At 44.1% G+C, this 13,473-nt stretch overlaps 1 protein-coding gene across 1 annotated transcript in view; it reads left to right on the top strand.

Annotated features, from left to right (window-relative positions):
• The window catches only part of TMEM134 (transmembrane protein 134), an 87,950-nt gene that overhangs the window by 52,217 nt on the left and 22,260 nt on the right, over positions 1–13,473 (top strand). The window contains exons 5-6 of the mRNA XM_086953249.1: positions 1,958–2,002; positions 9,285–9,338. Of these exons, the coding sequence (XP_086809375.1) occupies positions 1,958–2,002; positions 9,285–9,338 (99 nt within the window). The remainder of the gene's footprint in view (positions 1–1,957; positions 2,003–9,284; positions 9,339–13,473) is intronic.

Genomic DNA, 13,473 nt, shown 5'->3' with positions numbered 1-13,473 from the left:
TCTACACTTTGGGACACTTTGTGGTCGCGCTCTAGTAAACCAGCTGCATCCAACTGGGGTGGGTGTACGGAGTGTTCGCTCAGTCTAAAGTCTCAGGATACCTGCACTAGAAGTGGCTTCATGGATGATCTCATCCTATCTTCTGAGTCACTTCATCCTAACTCGCCCTTGCCTCCTCTTGAGGCCCTAAGACACCAGACTTAGAGGGGCCTCCAAGGACCATCGCCCCCAGATCTCAGTACTCGGTAGACTCACCAGTCACCTCTAACAGATTGAGGGTACCTCTGGTGCTGTCGAGGACCCGCATTCCACTGACGCAGTCCTGGGGGGCGCACTAAAGGCATTCGCTCCTCCCTGCCTTGTCTCTCGGCATTAAACAGCATCCAAGAGCGAGGGCTCCTTTGACATTATCTAAGGCCCTCTTTGATTGGTCGCAAAATATCCTTCCTCGTAGGCGTTGTCTGCCAGAGGAGAGGGCCGTGGCTCTTGGAGGTTGAAAAGGGATGGAATATGTGGATAGCTGGTAAAATCTGAAACACTGGCTGACTGAAACACTCTAAAAAAATGTATCTAGTTTGTGAGGACTGGTAAGGAAGAGTGGGAATATTAATTCACTGGTTGATTTCAGGTTCAGAGCATGGCCAGATGGGCCATTCTCCCATTCTGCAACTTTCCAGGTGGGCTTTCAGAGCCGTATGGGCTGCAGGATTCATCCATCACATGACCTAGTCATGAACAATGAAGTATTTTTGCCAGACTTGATTTTGATTTCTAGCCTGGACCTGGTCCAGGGATGCTGATTGGAAAGTATACGTCTGCAGCCTGGGTGTGTTGCAAACCTGTTTTCACGGTGAAATTAGTGGGCTGACTAGTGCCTTCAAATTTAAAGAGATGCCCGTGCCCACTACTGAAGCCAGTGAATTGATGCCTATGAATCTAAAGTCAATCAGGATTGTTGTTGCCCCGTCTGCCCCATGTGGGTATGGCCTAGGGTTGCTGGTTCAGGTGCAGACTGTCTTCTCTGCCATCTGCTGAGCATGACACTTATGGGAATTTTGAGCACAGCAAACGTCATGCCAGTCCTGAGACCACCCACACTCTCTGCAAGGGTAAGTCTACCTGAGGCATAGGCACCAGACACACCATAGAAGCCTCAGCATTGCCACTGAGGCCTCTTCTTGGCAGGGCAACACACGTGGCCTGGAAGAGGCTGAAAATACAGATCTTCAGTGATCATCTGAGATCCATCTCTGATCTGGGAGCTTCCATGTGCACCCAAAAGTCACAGGTCTCTGGGCACACACAAGGTGAGACTGAGTGGCAGAAGGAGGATATATACAGGATAGAAGCATGCCATGATCACTAACACTTATCAGTCTCCTGCTAGCCAGCATCATTCCCTCCTTCTAGATTCATCCAAGATATCAGAGGAGGGAGGCAGCAACTGCTTTGTTTTTTTAAGGAAAAAGAATTATGTATTATTCATTCTCCTCATCTCTTTTCCCTTTATTTATCTTATATTCCGCTCTTCTGCTTTTCCTCTTTTTGATCATTCTCTTCAGATTTTAATCTGTCATTTCATTTTTTTCATTATCTTCTACACCTTTTATCTCTCCTCTTATTTATCTCCCTTCCTCTCCAACCTACTTGTTTTTTTTTCTCATGCCTATCACATATCCCTTTCTTTCTTCTCCTGTCTCTTCACATCTTTAATTTTGCCCCCAATTGTTCCTTTCTCACTAATTCATTCTCTCTTTTTCTGTTTAAGCATTGCTTAGTTTCTGATTACTTTTTCCCCTCCCTCTGTCCCCTTTTCCTCTTTTTACATCCCTTTTCCTCTGTACCAGTTTTTCTCTGCATCGTTTTCTCTGCCCCATGTATAATTTTTGTACCTTCATCCTCCACAACCTCCTTTGCTGTATCGCTCATTTTCTTAACACTCTCTTGCTTCTCACAGTTCTCGTCTTGACTGGCGTGGGACTGCAGGTGAATCCCTCACAAGGTGAGTTTCTGCTATGGATATGAAAATTGAAATTGACTATAACCCCAGTCTCAGAATGTTTTGCTCTAACACCATAACTAGAAACTCTTAGGAACTGAGCCTAGTTTGAGGTCTGTTCTATTGCCATCCTTCTACCCTCTCAGTTTTGAGTCCTCTCTCAGAATGTATGGTGTTGTCTTCTTGCATGTGAATTTAAAGGATCAGTCCTCCTCCTCCAAATCTTTCTATGCTAGCTTTCAACGCACGACTCCTTCAACCCGTTGTGCCAAGAGAATAGAATGGGAGAAATCTGGTGCCCGATTCACAGAACTAACTTTAGACAAAATCCTAAACTTACTACCATTTTGGTATTCACAGAAGGCACTTACTCATTTTGGTATTCACAGAAGGCACTTACTCATTTCGGTATTCACAGAAGTTAGTAGTCCTAACTTTAGGACTCCTAAATGCCGTCTGTGACTACCGAACATCTTAAAGTTAGGATTCTTTTCAGTTTAGAAGTGGTAAAGTTAGGAGTCCTAACTTTAAGACTTTTGGTATTCACAGAAGGTATTTGGAGTCCTAAAGTTAGGATTAGTAAATTAGTAAGTTTAGGATTTTGTCTCAAGTTAGTTCTGTGAATCGGGCCCAGGGTGAGGAAAAGGACTGGTTGAACACACCCAGCTACACGGGTCTCCTTCCCTGCACAGCTCCAACTGAGAACTCTGGCGAAGGACTGTGGTGCTGTAAAACACAAACCAAACAAATAAAAAAAGATTTATGGACAGCTAGAGGGGCCACTGGGACGTTCAGGCCCTAATTATCTATGAAGTCATTGTAAAACACCTGAACACAGTAAACATGGTTTAGGCCTAGCCTAGAGTAGAATTTATCAGCTCTACGTGACTCATTACTCCATTAGGAGTTTCCTGCACAACTCTTCTAGCGCAAACAGAATAGTAAAACAAGGTATTTACAGTATATTAAGCATAGGTAAAAACATTGTAAAGCATTTAACATGGTGCAAACACTCTGGGGCAAAGCATAAACAATCCTTCACCCAGTGGAAATGGTCACACGTGTAAATATGTGCTAAATAACAGACACAAAATATAAAACACAAGGGTTGTATGTGAAGTATTTATATGAAACTATTTGTATAATAGATCCCTTAGGAGTGTGGGGGTTGTATGGTGTTAACAAACATACGGGTGATTATATTTTTTAGTTTAACCCGTTGCATGCTTGTGACGGAACCGCTCAGTCACAAGCCACGGGTGAGCTGTGCTTGTGACGGAACGGTTCCGTCACGGCCCGCTCGCCGCGCCTGCGCAACGCAAATTCCGCGCCTGCGCTGACGAAATAATGGGCAGGCGGGTCCGTGACGGAACCGTTCCGTCACAAGCACAGCTCACCCGCGAGCTGTGACGGAGCGGTTCCATCAGAAGCATGGGACCGCCGCGCGAACCCCCCCATTAGCCTGCGGGTGGAATAGCCGCAGCAGCGAAGGGGTTAAGAAAAAAAAGCTTTATTCTAAAGAGGTATCATAAAGAGCGCTCCCGGTTTTATGGTATTTATGTGTTTGACATTTCCGTCTGTATTTATCCATATTTATTTTTAGCTAATTTTATCTGGATTTTTAGCATATTTATTTTGGGTTTTGTGGAAAAATGAAGCTGAAATTAGTATATTTCCTCGTTTATTTAACCGATAAATATGCACTCATGCTTGAATGCCTGCCAGATTTCAGTGATATGAACACCCGCAGAAGATAAATCAAGCACTTGTATGAAAATATGCACATTTCAGTATCAACCTAGTGCATACCTACTGCTGTTAAAGCCTCTATACTAAAATCCCTTTTTTTAACCCCCTCACCTATCAATTCACACAGCTATTGGCCCGGCAGTCATGGAAGACAGTATTTAGAATTATTAAAAAGAAACCCAATTTCCATTTTTATCCACATATAAAAATGTATACAGACCAGAAAATAAATGTTTTCTGTCTGTATTTACCTGTAACAATCAGTAAAAACAGGGAGCCTTAATCATAAATAAGTGTAGAGAATATTCCAACAATAAGTGAAAATTCTAAAGCAGTCTGTTGGGAAAATGTTAGACCTGTATATAATCAGATGCATAAAGTTATGAAAATAATACAACATTAAATGTTAGCTAATAAAGGAAAAAAAGGAGAAAGTGGAAAGGAATAAGGAAAATAGGGAATAAAAGAAAGGAGAAATATAAGGGCATATCGTAAAGCTACTTTAATAACAAGTGCATAAAAGCCCAACGAGGTTTACAAGTAGAGAGAAAGATAAATAGATAACATCATAATTAATCATATATAAGATAATGAAAATGTGTAGAATAATAGAAAGAGTTATGTTAATGTTTAAAACATCTAAACATCATACAATCATTAAATAACCATCTCCAGGGGATTTGAGATGCTCTTCAACAGCTGGATGATGTAGGTTAGGACATTTAGATGACGCTCTACGAAATACAGTCACAGGTGACCACAAATATTCTAGGATGATGGCAGAGGAGATAGGATTTACAAATGCTCTATCAAGCATATGATTTATGCCTTCCGCAACATGCTTCTTTTAGCATCAACCTCCCCATCCTTACAAGTCTGTTCCTGATCACCAGCATTTTTCTCCTTTCATTTTGTTGTGCCTTAAGCCGTTCATTGGACACTACTGGGGCCACGTTATCCTTATCGTGGAGGCCGCTTTCATTAGACAGTTCTGACCTCGCCTCTCAAAAACGTCTAACTCAACTTGGTACCACAAATTTGTCTGGCCATCAATTTCGAATATAGTTTAAAAAGCTTTGCAGTACTGTGCGTTTAGTGTAACTCTGCATTCACTCTCCTGAGCAACCACCGCACACCTTGATCCAGAACATCTTATATGGTGTATATATGTATTAACAATGACTTTCCCAGCCCTTAGGAGGCCAAAAGAGCCTTTGAATGGTCAAGTAAGTTCTACTCGGTTTGTTGCACATGGTGGATGGAGAGTCCGTGTTGTATGTAGTCTGTGTGAGAGGAAAGCTTTGTCCTGCTTTAGGTTTGGAGAGAACATCATGTTGCAGCAAACTCTTAGCATCACTTATGCATGGCATGTGGCTAAAATATATGGAGCTAAGCAAAACTGCTTTACCATATAAAAGGGCTGTGAGGTCCACCCGAAGGCAATACAGAAGAGGGGAACCCCAGGGGTCATCACATACGCAGCCGTAGAGGGTTTTATTGTGTACAGCTCCGAAAGGAAGGAGGTGGAACCCTAAGACACTTCAGTTTAGGGTTTGTAAGGCCTACCCAAACGCAGTCAAGGAAATATAGGCTCCTTAGTCGAGGGTCTCTAGTGTACCTCCCAGACGCGGGAGATGAACAACTCACTGATCCCTTAATAAAAGGTCTTGGTTGTACCGCCCAGACGCAAAGGTCGGCCGACCCTCCGGTGCAGATAGGGGAATCTTCTGCTTTCCACAACCAAAAGCTGGCATCCATTATTTGTTGCTGCTCAAATCAAAATCTATTTTTTAAATTGGTAGTAACCAAATGGCATGATAAAGGCTGTCAGGTGCTTGGACTCACAGTGCTGTACTGATTCAATAGTACTAGCTTCTTTCAGTTTCTGTAAATCATCTTCAGGTTCTTGTCTCCAGGATGAATATATATGTATATAAATATTTTCAGCCAGTCAAGCACCTGGTAAAATAGATATAAAATAGTTTAATTAGACCGTATTCCTTTAAACATACATTCCCTAAAAACTAATCAAATTGATTTTCAAGCATAACTATCAGAAAAAGACATTAAAAAAATTACAAAAAAAGTTCTATGTGGAGACAACCATTAGAAATCTACCCACAGCACACAACACTGTTCGTACTATACATGCCCCTGTTCGGACTCGTTCGACACCACCTACCTCGGTCACGGGCACTGTAGATGCATGGAACCGTATTGCAGACCTCCTTGATTCCCCCTTGCTATACTTCTCGAGGCTTCCACTGTCCTATCATCCCTGCGTATCACTGTTGCAGGAAAAAGGCTTCCATAAATTGTGCGGAAGGATTAATGTCACTAAATGGGGCGGTCTTTTTCATGAAGGCGTGTTCCGTTCTTCGGACCACTTTTTCCAAGGGATTCAGCCTTCGCCTTTAGATTTTTTCTTATATGTTCGACTCAGACAGGGAAAACGGTCGGTTGTCCCTGACTTCCCACAGGAGCCCATGAAGCTTGCTTTCTTGCACCTAATGTTGGGTTCCGCGGATGGCAAACATCTAGTGTCTGGGCTATACAACAACATACGACTACAACAAATAGGCGACCCTAGTCCAACCCGAACACACTGGACCGCAGATTGGGGGGAGGAAGTAACTGACGAACAATGGACATACTGTTGTCTCCGGACCTCACAGATTTCTGCCAGTTGTAGACTGCGGGAAATACACTACAAATTTCTACACAGTCTGTACGACACCCCGGCCAAAAGGTTTAGATACCAACTGTCTGATAATGATCGATGTGAAAGGTGTAGGAGACCAGAAGCTGGAATTCTGCATTTAGCATGGGAATGCCCGAGGGTGCAGGAGTTCTGGGAACAGGCTTATGTAGCACTTGAGAAAATGACAAATAGCACATTAGCGAGAGACCCTCTTTATGGCGCTCTCGGGCTATACTGCACAGATACCCAAATCACATCGCAAATTCCTGGCTGTGTGATTCCTACTGGCAAAGCGCAGAGTTGCCTGTCGGTGGGGCAGGTGGAGAGCTCCGAAGTTCAAAGATTGGCTGCGAGATCTGCTCTATTTTCAGGAACAAATGACCATATATGCTGAAACACTCCCACAAGCCTCTAGGCCCAGGGTTATATGGGGTCCTCTCCAAAGTTACTTTCTCAAGCGAGACTCAGATGGGTCAGGCGCTCCTCCTCTGGAAGCCAATACTTAATTCTGGTGTGTGGCCACCTTTCCCCGTCTCCTATACTGCCATCCCCTATAGGACAGATTTATGCTATCCCATTTAGTATTGTTGTTACATGCTCTGGAGTCTCCCGCTCCGCCACTACCACTGGAGAATTCGTAGCATGAGGCCTGAATGGGCTGTACGTAAGAGCGTACCGTCTGTCTGCTGAACTGTACCCCTGATACTCTAGAATATGCTTCCTTTACATTATTCTCGACATATGGACATTTGTTGTCATTTTATGGTGCCTAATATTTATCCATCTGCTGTTTCTTTTTGATATTGCAAAGAGTGCAAAGAGTACACAATGTAAGATGAAAGCCTGTAACATTGATGGTTCTTAGCCAATGTAATGTTTGTTACACATGATGAAAATAATAAAATAAAAAAAGAAAGAAAATTTCTCAATGTCATGTCTCCAGTGTCAGATAGCCTGCAGTCCTCCCAAGACGTTCCCTTAAAGCCCGTTCCCACCTCATTTCACTGGCCATCATTCCATTCACACAATAAGCTACGACTTTTAAAAGTGGGGGATTTGAACTTTTTATGCCAAAAATAAATGCTTAGGATTTTTGTTGTACAGTTCCATGATTTGAAATTGGCTTCCATCCTGATAACTTGGACCATTGCACATTGAGAGAGGCTTAGGAGACAACATCCTTCGGTCTTCTACCAATCAGTATTTGTACCTAGGGACAATACTTCTCCGCCTTACAGCATCTGAGGGGGAACCATCACATTTTATGCTGTCAACACTGGTTTTAAGACGTCCAATCAAAGTCTCTTTGAATGTCAATAAACCTCCTAACATGGCTGACACAAGACTTTCTAAAGTGTCTTAGTGCAAGATCCATGGTGGGCTACAGTCAAAGGTATCTTAAGATGTAACTTCCTGAACCACCTGCATGCCAACAGACCACCTAAAGGGTTTATTAGTTTGCCCAAAGACTCGAATGTACGTTTTTTCCATATTAATTACAAGATGCTTGGCCCTGCAGTAATCCCTAAACGCTTTTAGTTTCCTTTGGAGGCCTACTTGTGTCATCTCCAATCAAACAAGTTAATCTGCAAACAGTAAACGGGGGGCATGCGTACCCCCATTTTGAGTGAAAAAGCCAGACCCTTCTGTAGGCTAACTGTGAGTTTCGAAAGGTAACCGGCAAAGAGCGGAGGTGCTACCCTGGCAGCTTCCATCACCTACTTCCAAAACCTGCCCCTTGCTGTTGAGATCTTATTGCGTCATTAAATTACCATGCTCGCTCCATCTCAGTATCCATAGTCCCTTGTTTATCAGAACATACCTTGCTTCTTCACCCTTAAACACAGGTTTAGGAACCAGTAAATTAGGACGTTAATAAATGATGCCTTATATATGCTACTGCGCTGAACATAAGTCTGGTCAGCTCACATGCCAGAACTTATACACATTCCTCCTTTTGCAGTCAAAGTAATTGGGGCAACCCCATACTACCTACAATTTGTGTCTTTACATTACACAGAATTCATATAATTTCTTTCTTCATCCTTATCATCCAACATTAAATTCCTCTCGTCTCCCTCTTCTGCAGTTATTTACGCACATTTAATTTCCTCTCTTCTTTTCCTTTCCGCATGTGTGCAAAAGCCCCACACTTACTGAGTTGTTGTTTCACAGTGAGACAATTATGGCCTCTTCTTTACAACATCCATTTTCTTACCATTCTCCATTTTGTGTCAATCATGTTTTTTCTAGTTCTTCCCTTTGCCACAACCTCTGACATTCCTAGAGTTTCTTTTTTTCCTGCTGGTTCAGCCTGGCACAGGACTGCTCGCCTCTTGAAAGGCAGGTCCATGTTTACCTCGTAGCTCTTCCTGCAAAGTCTTGTCCTTGGCATGGGCCCCTGCCTGATCTCAAGCAAGTGTGTCTTTTAAAACTCCAAACCTGCAATTAACAGCCCGAGATTTTACTCACTCTTTTCCTCTCCTTCTTTTAAAAAACCTATGCTTGTGTGTTACATGAATGGCTGGGGCCCATTGTAGAGGTTTAAAGCGGCTGTAGCCTCAACAGCCTCAGATGTTGGCGATTGCCGTAGCATCATATGTCTTATCAGGCCCAAAGCATGCTTGTGTCCGTTGTAGGTCATCCATTTGTGCTTGTCTGTCTGAGGGAAGCTTGCACAGCTTCTCCCTGAACAGAACCACTTGTGTGTGAGATGCTTGCACGCGTGCTGCCCTTGCTGTTCCACGTGTGTGTGAGCCCAAGAGGCTCCTTCAATACAATAATGTGATGTTCATCTACTTGCCCAAATTGTCATGTGTATTTTTTCTGTTCTAGGTATCTCCAGCGCAATCTTCTTCGTCCCTGGATTTTTACTTCTTATACCAGGAGGTGAGCTCATGAGATAGAATGCGACTCTGCAACAATAAATGAATAACTAGAGAGAGCCTCTGGTGGATCCCACGAGTGGAGAAGGGGGTGCGATGCAGGCGTGCAATGATCTTTTAAAAAATATATATATATTTTTATAAGACCTTTATTGTACATGTTACATTTGACACAGCATTTAGCCTACAACCCCTTCGGGCCGGCTGCAATAAGTGTAAATTTAACGTATAGGTGGTAGGATAACACAGCCGTTATGGCCGACAACCCTGGGGTCCGGCGGCGTGGTGGGATAAAACATGTATACATCATACCCAGGGCAGCTGAGGCAACAATCAGGTCTGGGATTTTTTCATTGTTTTTATGTGGTAGTGAACTTCCGGTGTCATGGATATGCTAGTAGCAGTCCATGAACATCTATGGTTAGTGTCAATTGGCAACATTAAACAGTGGGATCAGAAATATAAGTAGCACGGGTCTGTCGCGCATGATACTGTGGTATAACAGCAAATCAAAACGGAGAGAGAGGACTAGATAAGCCAGTCCGAATCCCCAATTTAATATGTAAATATCAAAAAAGGACTAGCTAGGTTGTGTTTTACCAATGGAGACTCAGTACGTATGACGGCAAACCATTTGGTTTGGTTGTTAAGCCCTCACCCACCGACCTAGTCGGTGGCATGCTTCATCATCGGGCCCACCACAGTAACGCCGAATGCGTCCCGGGTGTGCTTCGACTCCAGATTACTGAGGAGCTGGTATACTTCTCTGAGTGTGCTGTGAGGGGGTGTATAAGAAAGTGATTTAAAAGCTATGCTGTAGGTCCCAGTGCCCGAGGGTATACAGAACTTTAACAGCTGGGCCCACGCTAGCGTATAAAAAGGCAAGCGGACGCGATGGAGCGGGTTATGAACTCCCGCGTCCTATGTGGTCGACATGTTTCAGCCAGGCCTTTTCTTGTTATAAAACTGGCTTTCCTCAGGACCAATGAGAGTGTGGGTGAAAAAATTAATATTAAGTGAAGTGTTTAAAAATGTGTCGCACACGCTAAGGTGCTATACGTGTGTGGAGGGGGGTTCCCTCCGCTTTACTGTACATAAAACATAAAGGACGAAGACAGACGTACATGGTAAAGTCAGGTAAATATTAATTACCAAAAAACACAACGTCCTGCCGGCAAGTTAAAGGTGAGTGAACGACCTCTATCGGCGGGAGTATAACGTGGCCATGAAAATGTATGGCGGCAGTGAAAATAAAGGGCGTTTCTTAAGCGAAGTGAAAGTGGTGGACTAAACAGCGGGAGATAGTCAATGAGTGAGAAAGGGTAATTCTGTTTCCTCACACATGCTATTTGCTGTTAAAGCCTCAAAGGTCACCAGGCAGGGAAGAGCGGACCCTAAAAGTTTATAGGGAGGCAGGGGTTAGAATCTGTTGGGAAAGAAGGAGGCTTACCTACTTCGACGTGAAGGTTGGGTCTCAGTACTTACGAGATTACCGGCCTCCGTGCTCCATGAACCTGTAGTCCTGCTGCGGGTTCCCGAGTGAGTTGAGATCAAGAGCACTCTGGTATTTATACTCGTTCAGGAAGGGCGGTGCCTGCAGAGGGGTGGAGCAAGGGGTGTAGCTGCGCATGTGGAAAGAACAGTGTCAAGTGCTCATGGGCTACGCATGCGCAGAAGTGTGTGATTGTTTATTTAGAAAAAATAGCAAAGCACAGAGGGACAGGGCCACGAGTCCAGACGAAAACAGGACTCAGCAATTCAGTGAATTCCATGGTATGGAATCGTTAAGTCCAATCAAGTGGGTGGAAAGGCGGTAAATCCACCGTTGTTCCTTGGTGTGAAGGGTTCTTTCATCGCAATTGTCGAATTTTTCGATGACTGTCCACATGAAATCGTTAGGGGTATGGTTGTGTGACAGAAAATGTTCTGTTAGTTTGCTGATATTTTTGCCGCACCTCATGGTGCTCCTGTGTTCGGTCATTCTTGTCCTTACTTTTCTGGTCGTCATCCCGACGTATCTTAGGCCACAATGACACGTTATTAAGTACACCAGGTTAGCAGAATTGCAATTGGTGAACTGCCGTTGCGTCCATACTTTGCCATCTTCGAGATTGAGGGTTTTGGAAGGAGTGGTCAGATGGCAGACACTGCAATTGTTGCAAGGTTGGTGTCCAGTCAATTTGGGCAGCCCCCATGCATTGAGGATAGTGTTGTCTGAGGGACGTTGGATTTTTCTGGGTCTTGTCGAGACCAACTGGTCCCTTAAGTTTTTAGCTCTCTTGAAGGCAAAGCGAGGGAGGTCCCACTTTCTGGTACCCGAGTTGATTATTTTCCAGTTCTTCTTGATGATACTGGACACCTGATTAGAGGCTGTGTTGTACGTTGTAACGCAGGTCATCACAGGAGGTTCCATTGGTTTCGGTATGGTTTCCAGGAGTGCATCCCTGTTCAAGTTGCGTGCTCGTTTACAGGTTTTAGAGATGATTCTTGTTGGATAACCACGGTCTTCCAGTTTGTGGACCAAGGCTCCGGACTGTGATTTGTAGTCTTGGATGTTACTGCAATTGCGCCTTATTCTTAAAAACTGGCCAAACGGGAGGTTTTCTCTGAGAGGCCTAGGGTGGAAACTGTCAAAGCGCAGCAAGGAGTTACGCGAGGTGGGTTTATAGTAGGTGGTGGTACTTAAACCATTGTTCCGTGCTTTGATGTTGAGGTCCAGAAAAGCCAATTCAGTGTGACTGCTCGTGCATGTGAAGCGCAGGTAAGCATCCCGATCGTTAATCCACGTCAGGAACTGCTTCAGGGTGTCTTCGTTGCCCTCCCATATGATGAAAATGTCGTCAATGTAACGACGCCAGGTGATTATGTTGGCCGAATACGGGTTGGTGGGGGACTCGATGTGGCTGCGTTCGAAGTGGTGAACGTACAGTCCGGCCACGCTCGGGGCAAAAACACTCCCCATCGAGGTTCCATTGGTCTGGAGGTAGAATTTTCCGTCATACTCGAAGTAATTATCCTTGAGGGCCAGTGCCGCACACTCAAGAATAAATTTGCGTGGGGTGCGATGTTGCCAAGTTGTTTCCATTAGGACATCATGTAGAACTTGCAAAGTAGCATCCTGGGGTAAGCTTGTGTACAAACTTTCGATATCCAGTCCGACCAGGAGCTGAGAGTCGGGATTGAATGCCATGTCTTTAATGACATTCAGTAGATGTTTAGTATCCTGGATGTAGGATGGTGTTTTTTGTACAAGGGGATTGAGAAAAAAGTCGCAGAAGCGTGAGAGTGGTTCGAGCAGAGATTGGATGCCCGACACTATGGGTCTCCCTGGTGGCGGATTTACACCCTTATGTACCTTGGGTAAGGTGTAAAAATACGGTACCCTCGCGTTCTTGGTGCAAAGATAATCGCCCTCCTGTTTGGAGATGTATTCTGCATCAACAGCCTCTTTGACGGTTCGGTTGATTTTCAGTTGGAGTTCCTCAGTGGGGTCTTTATTCAGAAGTTTATAGTTTCGAGTGTCACTCAATAAGCGACAACATTCCTTGTCGTAGTCACACTTGTTCATGACCACAATCCCTCCTCCTTTATCTGCAGGCTTTGTGATGCGGGTCGGGTCATTTTGTAGATGTTTAATGATCTCGCGTTCTTGGAAGGAGAAGTTGTTGAACTTGTTTCCTGGTTGTAATTTATCTATTTCTGCATAGACGGCATTTTCGAAAGTGATAATTTCCACAGGTATGCTTGTCGGTGGCGGAGTGAAGGTGGATTTCACTTTCAAACCGGTTTCATTTATGTTTTCTTGATTGTCATCCTGTTTTTCTTGCTTTTCAAAAAATGCTTTCAGTTTTAATTTGCGGAAAAATTCAGCAAGCTCCACATGCAGTTTGAATGTGTCAAGACGAGTGGTAGGAACAAAGGAGAGGCCTTTATTGAGGACAGCAGTTTCCTCGTTGGTTAGGGGTAAGTCTGAAATATTGAAGTGGTGAACGTACAACTCGGGTACCAGAAAGTGGGACCTCCCTCGCTTTGCCTTCAAGAGAGCTAAAAACTTAAGGGACCAGTTGGTCTCGACAAGACCCAGAAAAATCCAACGTCCCTCAGACAACACTATCCTCAATGCATGGGGGCTGCCCAAA

The sequence above is a fragment of the Lissotriton vulgaris genome, chromosome 1_2 (assembly GCF_964263255.1).
Source record: "Lissotriton vulgaris chromosome 1_2, aLisVul1.2, whole genome shotgun sequence".
NCBI lineage: Eukaryota > Metazoa > Chordata > Amphibia > Caudata > Salamandridae > Lissotriton > Lissotriton vulgaris.
This window is presented reverse-complemented; position numbering and strand designations above follow the sequence as displayed.